Consider the following 18,090-nt stretch of genomic DNA (forward strand, 5'->3'; position numbering starts at 1 on the left):
TTACAGTGTGTGTTGTAATGGGCATCATGTGAGGTGTAACATGTATTGGGCATCACAGTGTGTGGTGTAATGTGCAATGGGCATTACAGTGTTTGGCATAACGTGTAATGGGCATTATGGTGTTTAATATAATGTGTAATGGACATTACGGTGTTTGGTATAATGTGTAATGGGCATTATGGTGTTTGGTATAACATGTAATGGGCATTACAGTGTGTGGCATAACATGTAATGGGCATTATGGCATGTGGTATACTATGTAAAGGGTGTGTGATGTGTAATCGGCATTACGGTGTCTGTGTTGTCCCTATTTTAGAAAAAATATAGTCCTGGCATAACAAGTAATAAGCATAATGTGTAATGGGCATCACGGTTTGTGGCATATCATGTAATGGGCATTATGGCATGTGGTATACTTTGGCATTTTGTATACTATGTAATGGGTGTGTGACGTGTAATCGGCATTATGTTGACATTTTTTTGGCGCGCGCTGGTGGCGCGCACTGTCCATATTGTCCCTCCTTTACAAAAAACTTTTTTAGTCCTGGCATAACGTGTAATGGGCATTGCGGTGTATGGCGTATCATGTAATGGGCATCACGGTGTGTGGCACAACATGTACTGGGCAGTACTGTGTGTGATGTAACATGTAACTGGCATTATGGTATGCAAAGTCAAGAATGAAATTGAAGCAAAGGTTAAAAAAAAAATCAACATAAGGCGGGTCAAAGGGCGGGACTGGACAGTGGGTGTGTCAAGGGGCGGGCCACTGTCCGGGAATCTCTCAACAAAAAGGTGGTAACCCTAGTTGAACCTACAACCCTTCTTTTTCGCTACATACCTTGAGTTGTCAGGGACACCTAGTAGGATACCGGGGCAGCCTACCTAAGTGGAGCGCTCAAGGGAGGTGACACCAGACATCTATTCATCTGAATCAGACCCTGTATGCTTTCCAAAAATGACCGTAAATGATTGGTTGGAATTTGATGCCTCTCCACTTTATCAGTACATCTGCCCCATTATATGAGACAACCAAAATAATATATTCAACATATAGACACACAAATTTATGCATAATATAAACATAACATAGATTATTATTTACCAGTATAGCGCTTGTGATCAAATATATTTGCCATTAATTAGTACCATAACAACATTTATATTTTTAGATAAGTTCATATATAATTGTATATTACATTTCACAACATAACACTTTTATACCTGTAACCAAGTCACAGATATGTGCTGGGCTGTGCATGAATGAACAACTCTGAGCGGGAAAAGTGTCTATCTGTCACCAAACCACCCATTCTTACCCACAACCCTCGGGATCAGAAGCCGCTACTGAATCATGCTTTGCCCGCTCAGCAGCGTCCCTGGTCACCAAGGAAACGGCATGGGCCATTTCATATTGCAGGTTAGCCTGAGAGAATCATACGCTGATTGCTTGCCTGATATGTATATATTGATTTAGTCTTGTAACATTACGGCAGCCATCAGGCGCTGAATTGTGCTATTTTGCAGCAAACGTTGTCCCCCCATCTTTCTCTCCCCCCCCCCGGTTTGGGCAATTGGATTAGTCCAAAACTTCCAGCGCTATAACAATTTGCGCCCAGCCGTTGTTATGGAAACACAAACTGTGGACTAATCCATCTGCGGGTAGGGGTGGTATTGTTACTGTGTTTTGGGGGAAGGTTTCTCGCCCATTGCTAGTATACCTTTGAGAGCATTAAATAAGGACTTTAGAGGCTTAGTAAATGTAACAGCAAGCAGTCACCCTTATGTTCCTGAGCCCGGATTGCCGCGGATTTGTATACGACCCCCCCCCCCCCCCTCTTTAGGATGATGTAGGGTATTTTGTTGCACATGCGCAGATTGTACCATTCGTAACAGAGAACAGACTGGCGAGAACGGATCTCTCCATCTACTACTTCTGGTGTAAGGACCGGTCAGGTAATCGCATACATTAAGGGACCGTATTATCGTGGCATGGCGGTGTACAAGGTGACAGCGCTGCTCTGTCCTCTGTGCATGTGCAGCACATATAACTGACGCGTCTTGTGCGCATTCCCTGCATTGGTAATACATTATGTTTCCAAAAAGTAGTATTACTGGTTTTTTTTATATTGTGTATGATTGTGTGCGTAAAAAGTTTGAAAGTGTGTGACACTGCATTTATTATTATTAGTTGTAGCAATTATTCTTATATTCCTAAGCACTTTTGGTTATTGCAGCTTCGCTCATTTCAGTAGTTCCCAAACGCGAACCACAAAGCCCTTCCAACAGTTCATTTTATAGGTATATCCCTGTTTGCAGTATAATCTAACTGACTGACACTAATTAAGTCATCTGTGTGGATATCCTTAAAACCTGGACCGTTGGGGGGTCATAGGTGCCGATTCTGTGGGTGCTCAAGGGCCCAAGCACCCACGGAAATTGATGAGAACCCACGGGCTCGAGTCCTGCCGCTGGGCCGCCATAATAACTTGCTAATTTGCGGCTGCAGCACCCACATCGCTGGACCTGCCACCTGGGAAACAGTATGCTGGGAAGAGTGTATTCTGTCCGCAGAGTACCTGCACTGTGGGGGCATTTATGTATGTGGAACTCTGTTGCCATAATTTGAATATTGGAGACAACTGTGCTCCGTAATATAAATTGGTATTATTTTGTGGCCACACCCCTTCCCCATGAAGCCACTCCTCTATATTTTTGGCTTGAGCACCCGCCAGCAAAAACATAAATCGGCACCTATGGTTGGGGTGCCTTAAGGACTGTGTTTGGGAATCACTGTTTGATAGACAATTCACCACCATGATATATCACTCATTGTAAATGTACACTAAGTTAAAGCTAGGTGCACAGTAGGGTTATTTGGATTCCACAGTATCTGCAATGGGATGCGGAATTACCGCAAATGGTTCCTGCGACAAAGTACAGAGTCCAGCATCAGACTGTTGGTGATTGACAGCCGCTTGCCATTTTGGGAGAGGGAGGCAACGTCCTCGATTTCTCCAAATATTCCCATTGCCACCGTTGAGGAGGAGGGAAGAGGCCAGGGATCTCTTGAACCAGTCTGAGTGATACAATGCAGCGTCCTATGATGTAAATCAGATCACTACTGCAGCAGGAGGCATCTGTTTGCAGTAGACGTCTCCTGCTGCCTTAGCATACAGTGATATCACTGCTACTTCCAATGAAAGCAGTGATAGCAATTCCAACCACGTTTGAATCAGGCCCTCAGTACAATAATGGAGCAGCTGATTTTTAGATGCTCTGTCTCATTATTGCACAGTGTGTGCATGTATGTATGGTAGAGGATATAGACTAGTTCTACTGGGGCCTGAACTGTTGTTAATGGCGCTGCGGAATATAAATAACTCATAATAAACTGTGTGTACACTGTAAATGTTAACAAGGATGTAGCTACCATAGGTGCAGCTAATATGGGACCAGGAGCTAAGAGTGGCCCACCATCCCTGTCAAAGTAATATACATATTATCCATCTTTCACCATTGGGTGATAGGGGTCCTTACAAACTTTTCCCTTATGGCCATTACTGTACAAAGTCATGCCCCTTAGCTTGCTCATTGTAGTGTGGTATAAGATGAACTGAAGGCATTATGATGTTACATAATATGAAATGGAAAACTGTAATGTGGCATAATATGAAGTGGAGGCACTATAGTGTTGCATAACATGTACTGGGGACATATGTGTGCATAGTCAAAATTTACCATAGTTGAAATCGCACCCTGAAACTTAAACAGTAATTTTATTTATTTATTCGCAGTTTCTTATATAGCGCAGCAGATTCCGTTGCGCTTTGTTTAATTGTATTTTTTTTAATTATAATTTAATTATACTTGTAATAATTGTATTTTTTGTTTGTGATCGAAGGAGCCTTCAGTTGAAAGGAGAGTTAAACATCAGCACTGGAGTCCACTTGGCTACTTGGCAAGATGCCTCTGTTTGGCAACACCTTCAGCCCAAAGAAAACGCCACCTAGAAAATCTGCATCACTTTCCAACTTGCATGCAGTATGTGCTACACATGGCTCTGGTTCCTTACTTTGTAAATGTGCTTGAAAAACTGTTGTACAATCTTGTTTGTCTAGTCTTTGTTTTCATATTTTTTAATTTACTTATTTCTAGCTGGATCGGACAGTGAAAGAAGTGGAGTTGGGTCTAGATTATGGTGTACCAAATATTAACCTTGGAGGACAAAGTCTAAAGTTTGAAAATGGACAGTGGATAGCTGGTAAGCAATTGGCCCTCATTCAGGTTCACTCACAACGGGTGAATTCATTATGTTCATGCGCCAAGTAGTTCTTACCTTTAGTGAAATTCTATGTTTGAATAATGTTGTACTATGTTGTAATGTGAATAAGGAACATTTAATATTAATGTAGTGTTTTGTGGTGTAATATGAACAAGAGCACTACGTGTGGTATAATTTCAATATGACTGTGCTACTGTATGGCTTAATTTGAAATGTGGGTACAGTTGTGTGACCAGACCCGTTTTTGTGATGTTCACTGTTCCTTTGTAAAATATGGGAGGGTGCAGATTTATGGTTTGCAGGGGGCCACCAAGTGAACAGGTGAAGCCATTCTACACAGTAATTTCTTCAGTGTGAAAGGGTCAACCCGGGTCATAAATCCTGGGTAGCCGACCTTGCTCTTTCCCAGTGTCGGCGACACGAGATTTACGACCAAGGTTGACTTTTTTCACTGAAGAATTACCTGTGTAATTCAGCAAATTAATGGGTTGACATTTTTAACCCTGTATTTTGCTGCGTGAAAGGCCAGGTAATTGCCGCGTTGCTTGTCTGAAAGTGGTATAAATAGCTTTTTGTGACTTTAGTAAATCCTAAAATTTGAGAATTCATATATTTGCTTAAATTCTTAAACATATAACTGACCTAAACATATAACGGTCATTTACTGTTCCTAAGAAGATGTTGTTTTAAAATATTACGAATCATTATACTCTGCGCCTCTGACCACGCTGACAAGGGATCAGTGATGTAGCGTGTTCCCACAGTGCCCGGAGCATGTGTGTGCTACGACGCCCCCTCCAATCCAAGGGCAGTATTGCCATACAATTAAGCCATTCAAAATGAGACAAATTTCACTTTATGCCACATATAATTAGACAAAATTCACACAGAAGGAGACAAAATTCACAGGGAATGAATAAAAATCACATTATGCTGCACGGAATGAGCCAAATTACACACTGGTTGAGCCAAAATTCACGCCATGCCACACGGAATGAGCCAATATTCAAGCCCTGCCACACAGAATGAGCCAAAATACAGGGAGAGACAGCGGAGGATGTGGGTACAGGTACAGTGGGGGTTGCGGGCACAGGGACAGTGGCAGAGGGGAATGTGGGCACAGGGACAGTGGGGAGAGTGAAAGGCAGCAGGGAATGCGGGACAGGTACAGCGGGGACATGGGGACAGTGACAGAAGGGACAGTGGGCTGGAGCAAAACTACTCACTTTTCAATAATAGAGGGCTGCAGCGGCGGAAGGAGGAGGGAATGCAGGCTTCCCAGAAGGGTCCGGGTATACACCCGCAGCATTAAGAAAGCTGGGATGGCAGTACTGGATATTTATTACTGCTAGGACAGCAGTGCAGGACCCTCTAGAGATAATATATATATATATATATATATAATGTTTTAATTATACATACACACACCTTTATTGACACTGTTTAAAACAAGGGATGCAAACAGTTAAACTGTCTGCTCCGGACACATTCTCCGTGCAGCAGCAGCAGCAGGAAGAGGGGAGGGAGGGCTTGGTAAATTGAGTGGACTGCAGGGAGAAGTTCTTTGCCTCTTGAAGTTGTAAGGAACAGAAAACGGACTCCGGAGTGCACGGACTCCGGAGTTTAAGGCTGTCCTGTCAGTGAGTGAGCAGGCATGCTGCCTGAATGCACTGCTCGGAAGGAGGGAGGGACGGAACTTTATCTTCAGGCTGCCGGCGCTGTGCTGCTCAGAGTGTGACAGGTACAGCGGCAGCAGAAGCAGCGCACAGCCACAGTAGTGGGGATACAGAGCAGAGAGCTCATCCCTGCACTGCATTCAGTGAATGCCCGGCGCCAACATCAGAGCAGGCGCCTGGAGCATGAGCTCCACCAGAACCACCCTAGCTACGCCTCTGCAACGGATTGGATTTTATACAAACAGCAGGCATGACTGAGTATAATGACTCTGATAGAGAAGCTTTACTGGCACCTGTAACAGAGGAAGAATTCAACAGAATAATAACATCTCTACCTACAGGAAAGACGCAGGGCTCAGATGGTCTTATAGCCTCATATTACAAGATACTCAAGCCACACATTATCTCAAGTCTTGCCTCCTTGTACAACTCAATTTTGGTGGGTGGACAGGCCCCCATGGGATTTAACCAATCATGTGTGATAGTTTTGCCTAACCCCGGAAAAGATCCTACTCTGGTCTCGTCATATAGGCCTATATCAATACTAAATCTATACAGAATGGTTAGTTTCTGTAGATTGTTATACGTTACTCAAATGTTACCTCTTCTTCCTTCAGATAATTATATGAAGCTTTTAAGACCAGTACTAAAAGTATTTATTTGGGCAGAAAAATGCCTGAGGATATCTTTTTAAAGCCTGAAATAGGCGGAGTAATTCTGCCTAGTCTGTACAGATGTATATTAGCTTCTAATTAGAGAAACTTATTAGATTGGATGAGCGGAAAATATGTATACTCTAAATCAGGGGTGTCCAAACTTTTTGCGACGAAGGCCAGATTTGTTGAAGTGTAAATGTGTGGGGGCCGACCATTCAGCCTGACATTCTTTGAATCATATCACATCACATCAGAATGTTCCCCCACTCTGCCTCCATTCACTCTGTCCCCCAGCCTGCCCCTTCACTGTATTTCCCCCAGCCTGCCCCCATTCACTGTATGTCCCCCAGCCTGCCCCTCCTTCACTGTATGTCCCCCCATTCACTGTATGTTCCCCACTCTGCACCCATTCACTCTGCCCTCCAGCCTGCCCCCTTCTCTTAATGTCCATCAGTGCCTCCATTCATTGTATGTCCCCAAGCCTGACTCTCCTTCACTGTATGACTCCCATTCACTATATGACTTCCATTCACTTTGTACCTCACTCTGCCCCCATTCACTGTATATCCCCCAACCTGCCCCTGCTCCTTCTTCTCTGAATGACCAACACTGCCTCCATTCACTGTATGTCCCCCAGCCTGCCCCCATTCACTGTATGTCCCCCAGCCTGCCCCTGCTTCCCCTTCTCTTAATGGACATCACTGCCTCCATTCACTGTATGTCCCCCAGCCTGACCCTCCTTCACTGTATGACCCCCATTCACTATGTACCCCACTCTGCCCCCCTTCACTGTATGTCCCCCAGCCTGCCCCTGCTCCCTCTTCTCTGAATGGCCATCACTGCCTCCATTCACTGTATGTCCCCAGCCTGACCCTCCTTCACTGTATGTCCCCCACTCTGCCCCCTCCCTTCTCTATATGTTTCCCAGCCCCTTGTGTGAGCCAGAGGACGGAGAGGCAAAGCAGGCACTGCAAGGATAGGAGATGCTTGGGTTCCTGCTGCTGCCCTCCTCTGCTCTGCATGTTACAGGAGCAAGCTTCCCCGTTGCTGCCCCCCTCCCCAAACACTGCTGTCACTGTGATTGTGGAGTAGGGTGATATACAATTGCAGAAGCAGGGGTAGGACGCCAAACACATCTGACTGTGGCAGTCGGCACCTATTCACTGCAGCAGACAGCAAGGTAAAAGCGTGCTCGCCGGGGCCCCATCTTTAGTGTCCTGTGCTGTGCTTCCCACATCTGATGCTCTGTCCGCTTCCAGCTGGAGGCTGCGGGCCACTTGAAATGACAGCACGGGCCGCAATTGGCCCCCGGGCCTGACTTTGGACATGCTTGCTCTAAATCAACCGTCGAACAATCATTTATTGACAGACAACACCTAGCTTTTTACCCTCTCCGAAGGTCTCAATATTACCAGCAATGAAAGATAATCCTTTATTATATACGACTTGGATCACATGTCAAAAGATTCATAAATACCTCAAAGTGGCATATACACCTACTGTATTTCTACCTCTTTGGGGTAATCCATTCTTTAAACCAGGAAGGACTTCTGCCCAATTTTTCTTTTGGTATACGACTGGCCTTAGGTTTACATATCAATTCCTATTTCCTCATACTCACTGTCTTCTTACACTCTCAGAGCTGAGAGAAATATTTTCCTGGGTGCAGTATATTAATATATTAATTTATTCCCATATCTTCAAGTCTCCAGCCATATCCATTCGGTACTTAGGATCATACCATTAGCAATTTTTTAATGTAAATTGTATAATTTGGTTAGAAGGGAAGCGTTATCATGTTTGAATACCTCTCTTATTTACACCTTTGCTCATCCTATGTTGGATTTAGTGAACTGAAACGACAGGAATGGGAAAGTGGCAAAATTATTTTCCTGGTGTCCTCTTGTTTAAAGCTGAATAAAACCTTAATATCTATCTATGTCATATGCCGAAATGGGGTGTGGTACAGGGGTCAGTCATTAGCCCGACGTCGGAATCCCGACTGTCCGGACTCAGACAGCATGGTGAGCGCAACTAAGCCCCTTGTGGGCACGGTAGCATGCTACGCTCGCCACCTATTCTATTCACCCTCTATGGGGGTCATGGACCCCCACAAGGGAAAATAGCAGGTGGCCGTCGGGAACCCGGCTGTCGGTGTTTTGACAGTCGGGATCCTGACGTCAGGTAAATGCCTGTCAGGATCCCGACTGTCGGAAACTCGTCCGGCACCCGCCGAAATGCACTTCAAAATTTTACATAATAGAACTTACTTTACCCCAAAACTAAAAGTTTTGATAGGTGAAGCCACAAATGCTAACTGTTACAAAGGTAATGAACCTAATGCCGGCCTACATCATGGTTTATGGTCATGCCCTATGGTATTGATGGACCGCATTACAGGAATATATCACTACTACTTTGAATATTCCGTTTACTGTTTTAAAAATATGGGCTTTCCGGAATATACATACAAATCTTGATAATAACGCAGCAGCCACAAAAAAGCAATTTTCGTCGCAATGGATTGCCCCAACATCTTCACCATTACCACTAGTGCTCCCTGGAGTTCTTCTTGGTATAATCTTGAGGTAATGGTGCACCATTCTAACATGAGTCTCTGTCATAAAGTTTCTATTTCATAATCTACAGTATCTATCCTTAAATTAATTTTGTTATTTTTTTTTATAATAAGTATTCAAAGGTTTTATTGGATTTTTCTTAATATGTTTTTCTTAATATAATAATGTACGGTACTTGTGTACTTTCACGGCTCCCATCGCATGCCATCGCATGCCTAATGTAGTGGCATGCGATGCGATGCGATTTTCCTGTGGATTTGTGCATTTTTGGTAAAAATGGCATTCGATCTGATGCGATGCAATGTCATTTTTCACAGAAATTATGGACATGAGTTGAAATCATGTAAAATGCACCCCAAATGTCATTTTTCACACTACCACCCCCACTATCAACGCCAACCCGAAGCGTGGCGAGCAGCGGTGGTACGCGTCCTACGACCTTTTCATACCCCCACTATCCACGTCGGCGTGGAGTTGAGAATAGAAAGTGTGGCGAGGGGACACAGATACCTTCACAGGTATCCGTGTCCCCTCGCGGGCTTCACAGGTATCCGTGTCCCCTCGCGGGGCTCGCTGCGCTCGCCACGCTTCGGGCTCGCCACACTTTCTGTTCTCAACTCCACGCCGACGTGGATAGTGGGGGTATGAAAAGGTCGTACGACGCGTATCGCCGCCCCTCACGGGCTCGCTGCGCTCGCCACGCTTCGGGTTGCCATTGATAGTGGGGGTGGTACAGTGTGAAAAATGACATTTGGGGTGCATTTTACATGATTTCAACTCATGTCCATAATTTCTATGAAAAATGACATCGCATCGCATCAGATCGCATGCGATGCGATTTTTCCCTGTACGATGCACATCGTGGGAGCCGTGAATGTACACAAGTACCTAATGTACTTTATCAAAACACTTTATCATCTGTATGTTGTTATTTCATTATGTCTGATTGTTGCAGTTGGTATTTTTGTACAAGATGTACTGTTTTTTCCCCCTTTATTTTAATAATGCTACAATAAAAAAAAAATAGAAAGGTAACATTGGAAAGTAAAAGATATAAAGTATATAATAGTATTGACCAGTTTAATTGGTAAGTGATTGTCATTCATTATAGTTCTGTATTGTACTCATTCTGCAGAGTCAGGTGGCGCTGGATCGCACAAGGAGCTTCAGCGTCTTCGAAAGAGGAACATGCAGTTGGAAGAAGAGAATAACTTGCTGCGTCTGAAAGTAGAACTCCTGTTAGACATGGTGAGAGAGTATTTTAACTATTACAAGTGGAGGGAAAATCTCTTTTGTTATTGGCTAAGAAGCCATCTTATGAAGTGAACGAACAAAATGGTTAAGCGGTATTTTCGCTTAAGATCTTACAATTCTTGTTCTTTCTTAACTTTTCCAGAATTTTAAAATTATGGGCGGGATGTACTACCCACGGGGAGTACATTCCGCCAAACATCACCTATATACTTATCGCATATGTACTACCCTATACTATTAGTAAAGGGTGGCTCTTTTTGAAAGCCTTCTGGACTTTGGCATCGGGAATTCCACTGTGCAAGCTCAGTGCCAATCGATTTGGACCCCTGTAAGGAAGAAAGCAGAAAGAAGTCCATAGGCTTCTATAGGGTATGCTGGAAGGGATCCGTGTGGGATTCCTCTCAGGAAGATGTGAAAATAAGCTTCCAGGGCTTAGTACATATAGAAACTGTGGCCAAAGTCCAAAAAAGGTGTTTTGCCAAAAAATTTCTTTCAGTATGTCCATCTCCATGTCATGAAAGTAATTGAGAATATTAAATGTTCCCTCACATTAGATGAGAGGAATGGTGTGGTCAGTATTTTACCACACTTTCTCTGTTCCCACCGACAGCATATATAAACCTACTTGCGCCTGTAAATAAACAGTACTAAACTTATACCCCTTTTAAACCGAGGCAAAAACCCGGGGTGGACCCGGGTCAGTATGAGTGTAAAAGGGCTACTGAAAAAAAAAAAAAAAAACTGGTCCATTTCCCTGCGAATCCTACCCTGATCGTGACCAGGGTGGAATATGGGGAGGACCCGGGTGGGGACAGTGTAAACAGGTATGCTGGGTCATCCGACCTGACTCCCGTTTACAGCGTCCTGTGGTTCGTATAGGGATTGGGTGGGGGGCGCACACAGCCTCCCCTGCTGTCTGCTGTACTGTGCAGACAGCAGCGGAGCCAGGGAGAAGGTGAATGGATGCCTGTGCACGGTTTTGCCTTCTAAATGACTGCCTCAGAGTTCTGCGGCCGTGCGGGCTAGTACATTTGGCCGTAAGTGTCCGTGTGTGTGTGTGTGTGTGTGTGTGTGTGAATGTAAAATTAGGTATTTTACTGTCTATGGGATGGCAATCAAGTGCGAGTGGACAGCCTGTCTTTAAAAAAAACACAGGGATCTTTTAAAGTATTATCTTCACAACACGTTTGCAGAAGAGCATCATGCCACAGACAAAGGAAGTTTCTGAGAACCTCAGCAAAAGAGTTGGAAAAAGTTATAAAACCATCTCTTATGAGTTTGGACTCCTCCAATGAACAGTCAGGCAGATTATGTACAAATGGAAGAATTCCAGACTGTTATTACCCTCTTCTGGACTGCTTGACCAACAAAGATCACACCAAGAGCAGTGTCTTATGTGGGGTACACACCAGGACGATTTGGCCCAAAATGAGCCATTTTAGATACAATCTTGACCGATTTTATGTAAATTGGCCATGTTTTGGGCCATTTCACTGCCGTTCTGATCCGATGCACGGCTCCGCGGGTTGTTAGGTCTTTTCGGAGATCCTACGTGCAGCAGGTAGGATCTGAGAAACGACCATTGAAGTGGGTGCGGGTCGCAATCAGATCGCAATCATCAGGTGCATTTTCAGAGCGGGTTGTAGGCTCCGTCAGCTCGTGAGCGGGTCGTACGTTCCTGTAACGACCCGCTCACAAGCTGCATCGTGCTGTGTGTACCCAGGATAATATTTTGCAAGGTCACAAGGTAACCTCTAAGCAAATGAAGGCCTTTCTCATATTCGCTAATGTTTGAGTCCACCATCAGGAGGACACTTCATGGAGGGATTGCAAGGAGAAAGCTGCTACTGACAAGCCAGTAAGCTACTGGAACAATGTTTTGAGGATTCCAACATAAAAACCTCATACCGTCTGTGAAACATGATGCTGGTGATATCATGGTTTGGGTCTGTTTTACTGCATCTGGCTCTGATGGGACCATGACTGATGAATTCTACCAGAATATACTAAAGGAAAGGACATCTGTCCATGAGCTGCACCCCCATACATGATATACTGCCTCCAAACATTATGCCAGGTATAGCCCCTACATATTTACCAGGCATATGCACATAACTGCACACACAGCATATTTGCCCTGTATATCCACAAAATATGCCAACTTACTGTACCAGTCGTTGCCCCTACACACTGTATAAACCCTATCTTCATAACCTTAAAACTGTCTGTACACAACTAGCAGTAGGTTATTGTAAAAGCCTGTGCTCCCATACACTGCACTGATCATGTGACCATACACAGAGAGGGATCATATGCCAGTCTTAACCGTAAGGCACTGTCTGCTCACACTAATACAGAAACTGGTTCCTGGGGTATATACCACCAATCTACATTGGGTATAGGAAATTATTCTGGATGGAAAGCCGTATAAATTAATGAACAGTGTCTTTAGTATTCACTGAGGGGCAGATTTATTAATCAGCTCCTAATTGTCAAATGACAGTTAGGGACTGAATGGCTGTTGCGTTATCCCCAGCGACTTTCAGTTCACCAGGCTTAATAAATCTTCCCCTGAGTTCTTCATTGTCTCTGGGACTAACGTTTAGAGGCCTGGTACCACGCTCCTAGTGACTTCTGTTGAATGTCCAAATCCATCTGTTGAATATTCATTTGTGCATAATTCTGACTGATGGAGACCAAAGTTAGAAAAAATGTATGGTTTTGTGTGTTGCGCAATTAGCAGCAGCTGGCACAGGGGTAGTCACTCCCCAATATAAGGCTAAAGGGAAAAAAGTATGTATTGTGCCAGCGCAGGCTGAATACATTTGCAAGACGGTTATAAAATGATATCAATTTTTAATAACTACACATTAAAGTTCCCACTGGATGTGAATGAATATGACCAATTATTGGTCATATTCATTCACATCCAGTGGGAACTTTAATGTGCTTGTTCTTATCTGATTAAGACATCAGTCAGTTTTAAAAATTGCAATATTCTAGATCAATCATTTTATGCACACTGTGGCATTTTTTAGATAAATGTGTTTTTTTTGTCATGTAGTTATTAAAAATTTTGTAATAGTCGTTACAAAACTATATGACTTCACTAGGAAAATATTCTTTCTTGATGATATTTCTCATTTTAAGGAACAGGGTTGGATGGGACAGTATATATTATATTTATTTATGTATTTAATACATTATTATTATTTTTTTTTTGTGTTGGGTGTATTTATATATATTTTTTTATTTTTTTTACAGTAACATTGTTCATTGTTATGATAACATTGAATTATCCATAAGATAACTATTCTTGATGTTTTTGTTTATTATTCCTTTTTGAAATGTAAATGCCTTTCTTTAAAATAATAAAATTACTCTATAAAAAAAAAAAAAATTGATATATAATTTTATTACCGTCTTTCAAATTTATTCAGCAGGAGACCAAAGTTAGCACTGTTTGTAACCATTTCTGATGTTTCATAAAGCTATTGCTGATATCAAAGTGTTTTCTTTACATTATAGAGCTAAAATATTTGACAGGGAAGCTTTTTTGGTTTACTGATCGGTGCAATTAGATATGTGTGGAATTATGTTTGTGCCTGAATTGTTTCTTTTAAAGATTTATTTTTTACTCTATGAACATACAATGCTTTAAATCCATAAGAGAATAATACATATAAAAAGGGTAACCATGGGCCTAGATTGTTGATTTTGGTTTGTATGCAATCACTTACTATGTATGAAATGCTAGACATTGGGTCTTGAGGGATGAATCTATGTAGACACAGGCTGTATGTTCTCAGAAACCTTATTCTGACCCCAACACCTTTGTAACCACAGCTCTCGGAAACAACAGCAGAGTCCCACCTGATTGAGGAAGAGTTAAAAAGCCTGAGTGGGCGAAGGAAATAAATGGATTATTTGAAGCAGAGAAGAAGCTAGAAGCAGCCTCATCCATTGATAATTTATACATTATATGGGGGTGTGATAGATGAACAAGGACACTGTATCTGCTCTAGGAGCTGTTTGGGGCTCAGATGGAACTACCCACTGTGAAAAACAATACACTAAAGGTTGTGATGACTCCTGCGCTCCACTTTTGTGTCCCCACGTTAATTCTAACAGTCAGGTTGTTGCCTGCATTTATTAGCAGTTATACAATGTTGTCGGTTTCGTTCCTAGACTATTGTTATAACATTGTAATGAAAAATCTATTTACTGCAAATATACTTTTATTCCAACTTCAATGAAGTCATGCCCAGACTAAAAAAACATCCAAAATATATCGATACAGATTTGAAAAATATTACTTTTCAAAGAGTAAACTGTAGGACAAATTGTGTCCGATAGCCGGTACTTTTTTTTTTGGTACTCTTTACCTAGAACGGCGCCCATCGCGGTGATCGCGACATCGCGGGCAGTACATAAACGGCCGCGACGCGATGCCCGCGATCACCGCGATTTTCCCATAGGGAACAATGTTAAAAAGCCTGATTGACCGCGATTTTGCATTCAATGCCTCAATGCCCGCGATTTTCACATAGGAATCAATGTTAAATGGGCTACAGAGCCCAAATAGGCAGAATTAACCCTTAAATGTCCCCCCAATTTTTGTACGCCACCCCACGATCCACGCCAACCCGAAGCGTGGCGAGCCCGCGAGGGGCGGCGGTACGCGTCCTCCGACCTTTTCATGCCCTACTATCCACGTCGGCGTGGAGTTGAGAATAGAATAGTGTAGCGAGCCACCGAGCCCGAAGCGTGGCGAGCGCACGCGGATACCTTCACAGGTAAACGCGTCCCCTCGCGGGCTTCACAGGTGTCCGCTTTTCGCCACGGATACCTGTGAAGCCCGCGAGGGGACGCGTATAACTGTGAAGGTATCCGCGTCCGCTCGCCACGCTTCGGGCTCGGTGGCTCGCTGCGCTCGCCACACTATTCTATTCTCAACTCCACGCCGACGTGGATAGTAGGGCATGAAAAGGTCGGAGGACGCGTACCGCCGCCCCTCGCGGGCTCGCTGCGCTCGCCACGCTTCGGGTTGGCGTGGATCGTGGGGTGGCGTACAAAAATTGGGGTGACATTTAAGGGTTAATTGTGACTATTTGGGCTCTGTAGCCCATTTAACATTGATTCCTATGTGAAAATCGCAGCCATTGAGGCATTTTAAAGTAAAATCGCGGTCAATCAGGCTTTTTAACATTGTTCCCTATGGGAAAATCGCGGTGATCGCGGGTACACGATTTTTATGTACCCGCGATTTACCCGCGATGCCCGCGATGACCGCGATTTTTTTACCCCCGACGCCCGCGATTCTAATCGCGGGCGCCGTTCTAGGTAAAGAGTACCTTTTTTTTTTTTATTCACCTGCCCAGGACCGGAAAAATAAAAATCGCTGATAAGGCAAGTGTTCTTCATGGCTACATTTTACAAAACAAAAACAAAATTAACCCTAAAGAAAATTGTGGCAAAGTCCTGTTTTTTCGGGTACAATTGAATTCCCCCTATGGAGTTCTTTCTTTAATATTTTAGACCTCTATAGTAAGAGATAACCATTGACAGAGAGTAGACAATTCAGATGTCAGCCAGGGGCCGATCACCTGGAACATGTATGTCCTAATCTGGTTTTATTCATGAGTGCATCTGTATGGTGTAAGTGCATAATTACAGCTGGTACAACTAACTACAAAGCAATATTCTGCATAAAAAAAATGTTGTTTATTTACACCCAAAAGAAAAATTTTAAGAGCAGATAAAAATAAGGCTTGGCTTTATATGTTTTATAGATTGCTAATTGTCATTATCTAGTTCTAATAAGAGTGAGTGAGAGACTCTGTCAACAGTAGAAGATTGTAACTGCACAAAGCATATGTCAAAAGAAAGCCTTGTGTTACAGATAAAATACTGATTGTACACCGTTTGTTTTAATAATTTTGTTATTAAATATGATTGTTTTAAATTGAGAGCTCCTTCTTTTATTCACATGGCACACTTATTATGATTAACCAAGTTAACTCTATCCTTTTTTGTTATTCTTAAATGTTACCCCTTATTTAAAATACTACACCTAGTAGTTGCCTCTCTTCCACGTTCACACATAATATTGTGTAGGTTGCCTTCATGCAGCCAAAACAGCTCTGACCTGTAGCACCATGGAATCGACAAAGTCTGTGAGCGTATCCTGCTGTGTCTGGTGCCAAAACCATAGCAGCAGATTATTTTCCGGTGACTTGCGGGATTTGGCCTCCATGGCTCGGACTTGTGTTTTCCAGCTCCATCCCATGCTGTGAGAGATCCTCAAAATATCCGCTAAAAATGCCGGCGCCGCTCACATCGACAGGTACAATATTTAACTAAACTTCAATTAATTGGCTTGGTTGTATTTGTATTTATTTACACTAAAAGAGCAGTCACTGTGAGCAAGGCCAGAATTTTTAACAGACATTTTGAGGATCTATCACAGCAACTTTGGCACTCAAAAGGTTAATAAAGTTTTCGTAATTAATTATATATGAATTGCAGGTGGCCACCTTACTTACAAAATCAACAAAATATATACATAAAAATGACTAATGTCATACATTTTATATTCCTGTGTGTCTTCACATATAAAAATGTTACTACTGTAATCAAAAATCTATTGACCCAATACAAGGTGAATTAGACCGCACTTTTATATTAATTGTAATTAATTCATACAGTAATATGTCCCAGATGGTGGACAGATAATATTCCTTAGCTAGTGTATAGGAGAATTTTATCTACACTTAGGTGTTGGTCCTATTAGGCGCGGATGATTCACACTCGCGAATCATCACGGCACTGGCCGCACTTTACGGTGGACTGAATTCGCTTAAAAGTGCTTGCACCTCCATAGGGCTGTGAGCAATTGTAAGCAAATTGGGCCCAGTGAAGGCTGCAAGATTGGCTTAATTCGGAAGCCATTTTCAGCATTTAAAAGGCACCAGAACAGCAACTCTCGCCATTCGGAACAAATAGGATCGACCCTTTAGTAAGCAGATCAATTGTAATTGTCGGGAGGGGAGGGGGGGGGGGGGGGGAAGATACAGCACAGCTACCCCCGTCAAAGTGCAGCTACAGTATCCCTTTGGAAACAAGGGGAGTAACTACTAACATTGTACAATTATAACTGTGTCAATTGATCTGCTTACGAAGTGTGGATAAAATTCTCCTATACACTAACTAAGGAATATTATGAGTCCACCATTTCATCTGGGACATATTCAAATATGAATTAATTACAATTAGTATAAAATGCGTCTAATTCACCTTGTTTTGGATCCATAGATTTTTTAACAAAATTTTTTGGTACTTGTTTCCTAGCACGGCGCCACCGATTATAATTGTATTGATCGGGGCCGCAAAAATCGCGTCGATCGGATGGCATGCCATGCGATCGACGCGATTTTTACATTGGAATCAATGTGAAATGGTCCCTGAGACCCAACTTTACATTGATTTCAATGTAAAAAGCCCCAAAACCCCCCATTTTGATAGCAACCCCCCCTGATGGGTGAAATGGCCCTCCATTGTTAACGCTACCCCACTATTGCCGCCAACCCGAAGCGTGGCGAGCGGCGGCGGTACGCGTCCTACAACCTTTTCATACCCCC

General features: G+C 43.0%; 2 protein-coding genes across 6 annotated transcripts in view; one reads left to right on the forward strand and one right to left on the reverse strand.

The window, feature by feature from the left end:
* The window catches only part of FAM227A (family with sequence similarity 227 member A), a 72,954-nt gene extending 71,405 nt beyond the window's left edge, over positions 1–1,549 (reverse strand). For 2 of the 3 annotated variants that reach the window (XM_083156533.1, XM_083156535.1), the window contains exon 1: positions 1,320–1,549. The gene's annotated coding sequence lies outside the window, so the exon portion shown is untranslated. The other variant, XM_083156534.1, reaches the window with a different exon arrangement.
* Positions 1,550–1,817: 268 nt separating this feature from the next.
* CBY1 (chibby 1, beta catenin antagonist) lies at positions 1,818–14,954 on the forward strand. Of its 3 annotated transcripts, none has more exons than XM_083156537.1 (5): positions 1,818–1,956; positions 3,905–4,044; positions 4,159–4,264; positions 10,332–10,444; positions 14,297–14,953. In XM_083156537.1, the coding sequence occupies exons 2-5, from the start codon at positions 3,967–3,969 to the stop codon at positions 14,366–14,368; spliced, it is 369 nt and encodes a 122-aa protein (XP_083012663.1). In that variant the 5' UTR covers positions 1,818–1,956; positions 3,905–3,966; the 3' UTR covers positions 14,369–14,953. The 3 variants fall into 3 exon arrangements, with proteins under 3 accessions (XP_083012663.1, XP_083012665.1, XP_083012664.1); XM_083156539.1 differs by having other exon boundaries at positions 1,849–1,941; positions 14,297–14,954; XM_083156538.1 differs by having other exon boundaries at positions 1,946–2,082; positions 14,297–14,954.
* The last annotated feature ends 3,136 nt before the right edge of the window (positions 14,955–18,090 follow it).

The sequence above is a fragment of the Crinia signifera genome, chromosome 8 (genome assembly GCF_055691185.1).
Source record: "Crinia signifera chromosome 8, ASM5569118v1, whole genome shotgun sequence".
Classification (NCBI taxonomy): Eukaryota; Metazoa; Chordata; class Amphibia; order Anura; family Myobatrachidae; genus Crinia; species Crinia signifera.

Coding starts and splice junctions, on each gene's coding strand:
- CBY1 (XM_083156537.1), top strand. CDS start 3,967: ATGCCTCTGTTTGGCAACACCTTCAGCCCAAAGAAAACGCCACCTAGA. Junction 4,045..4,158: donor CACTTTCCAACTTGCATGCA/GTATGTGCTACA, acceptor ACTTATTTCTAG/CTGGATCGGACAGTGAAAGA. Junction 10,445..14,296: donor TAGAACTCCTGTTAGACATG/GTGAGAGAGTAT, acceptor TTGTAACCACAG/CTCTCGGAAACAACAGCAGA.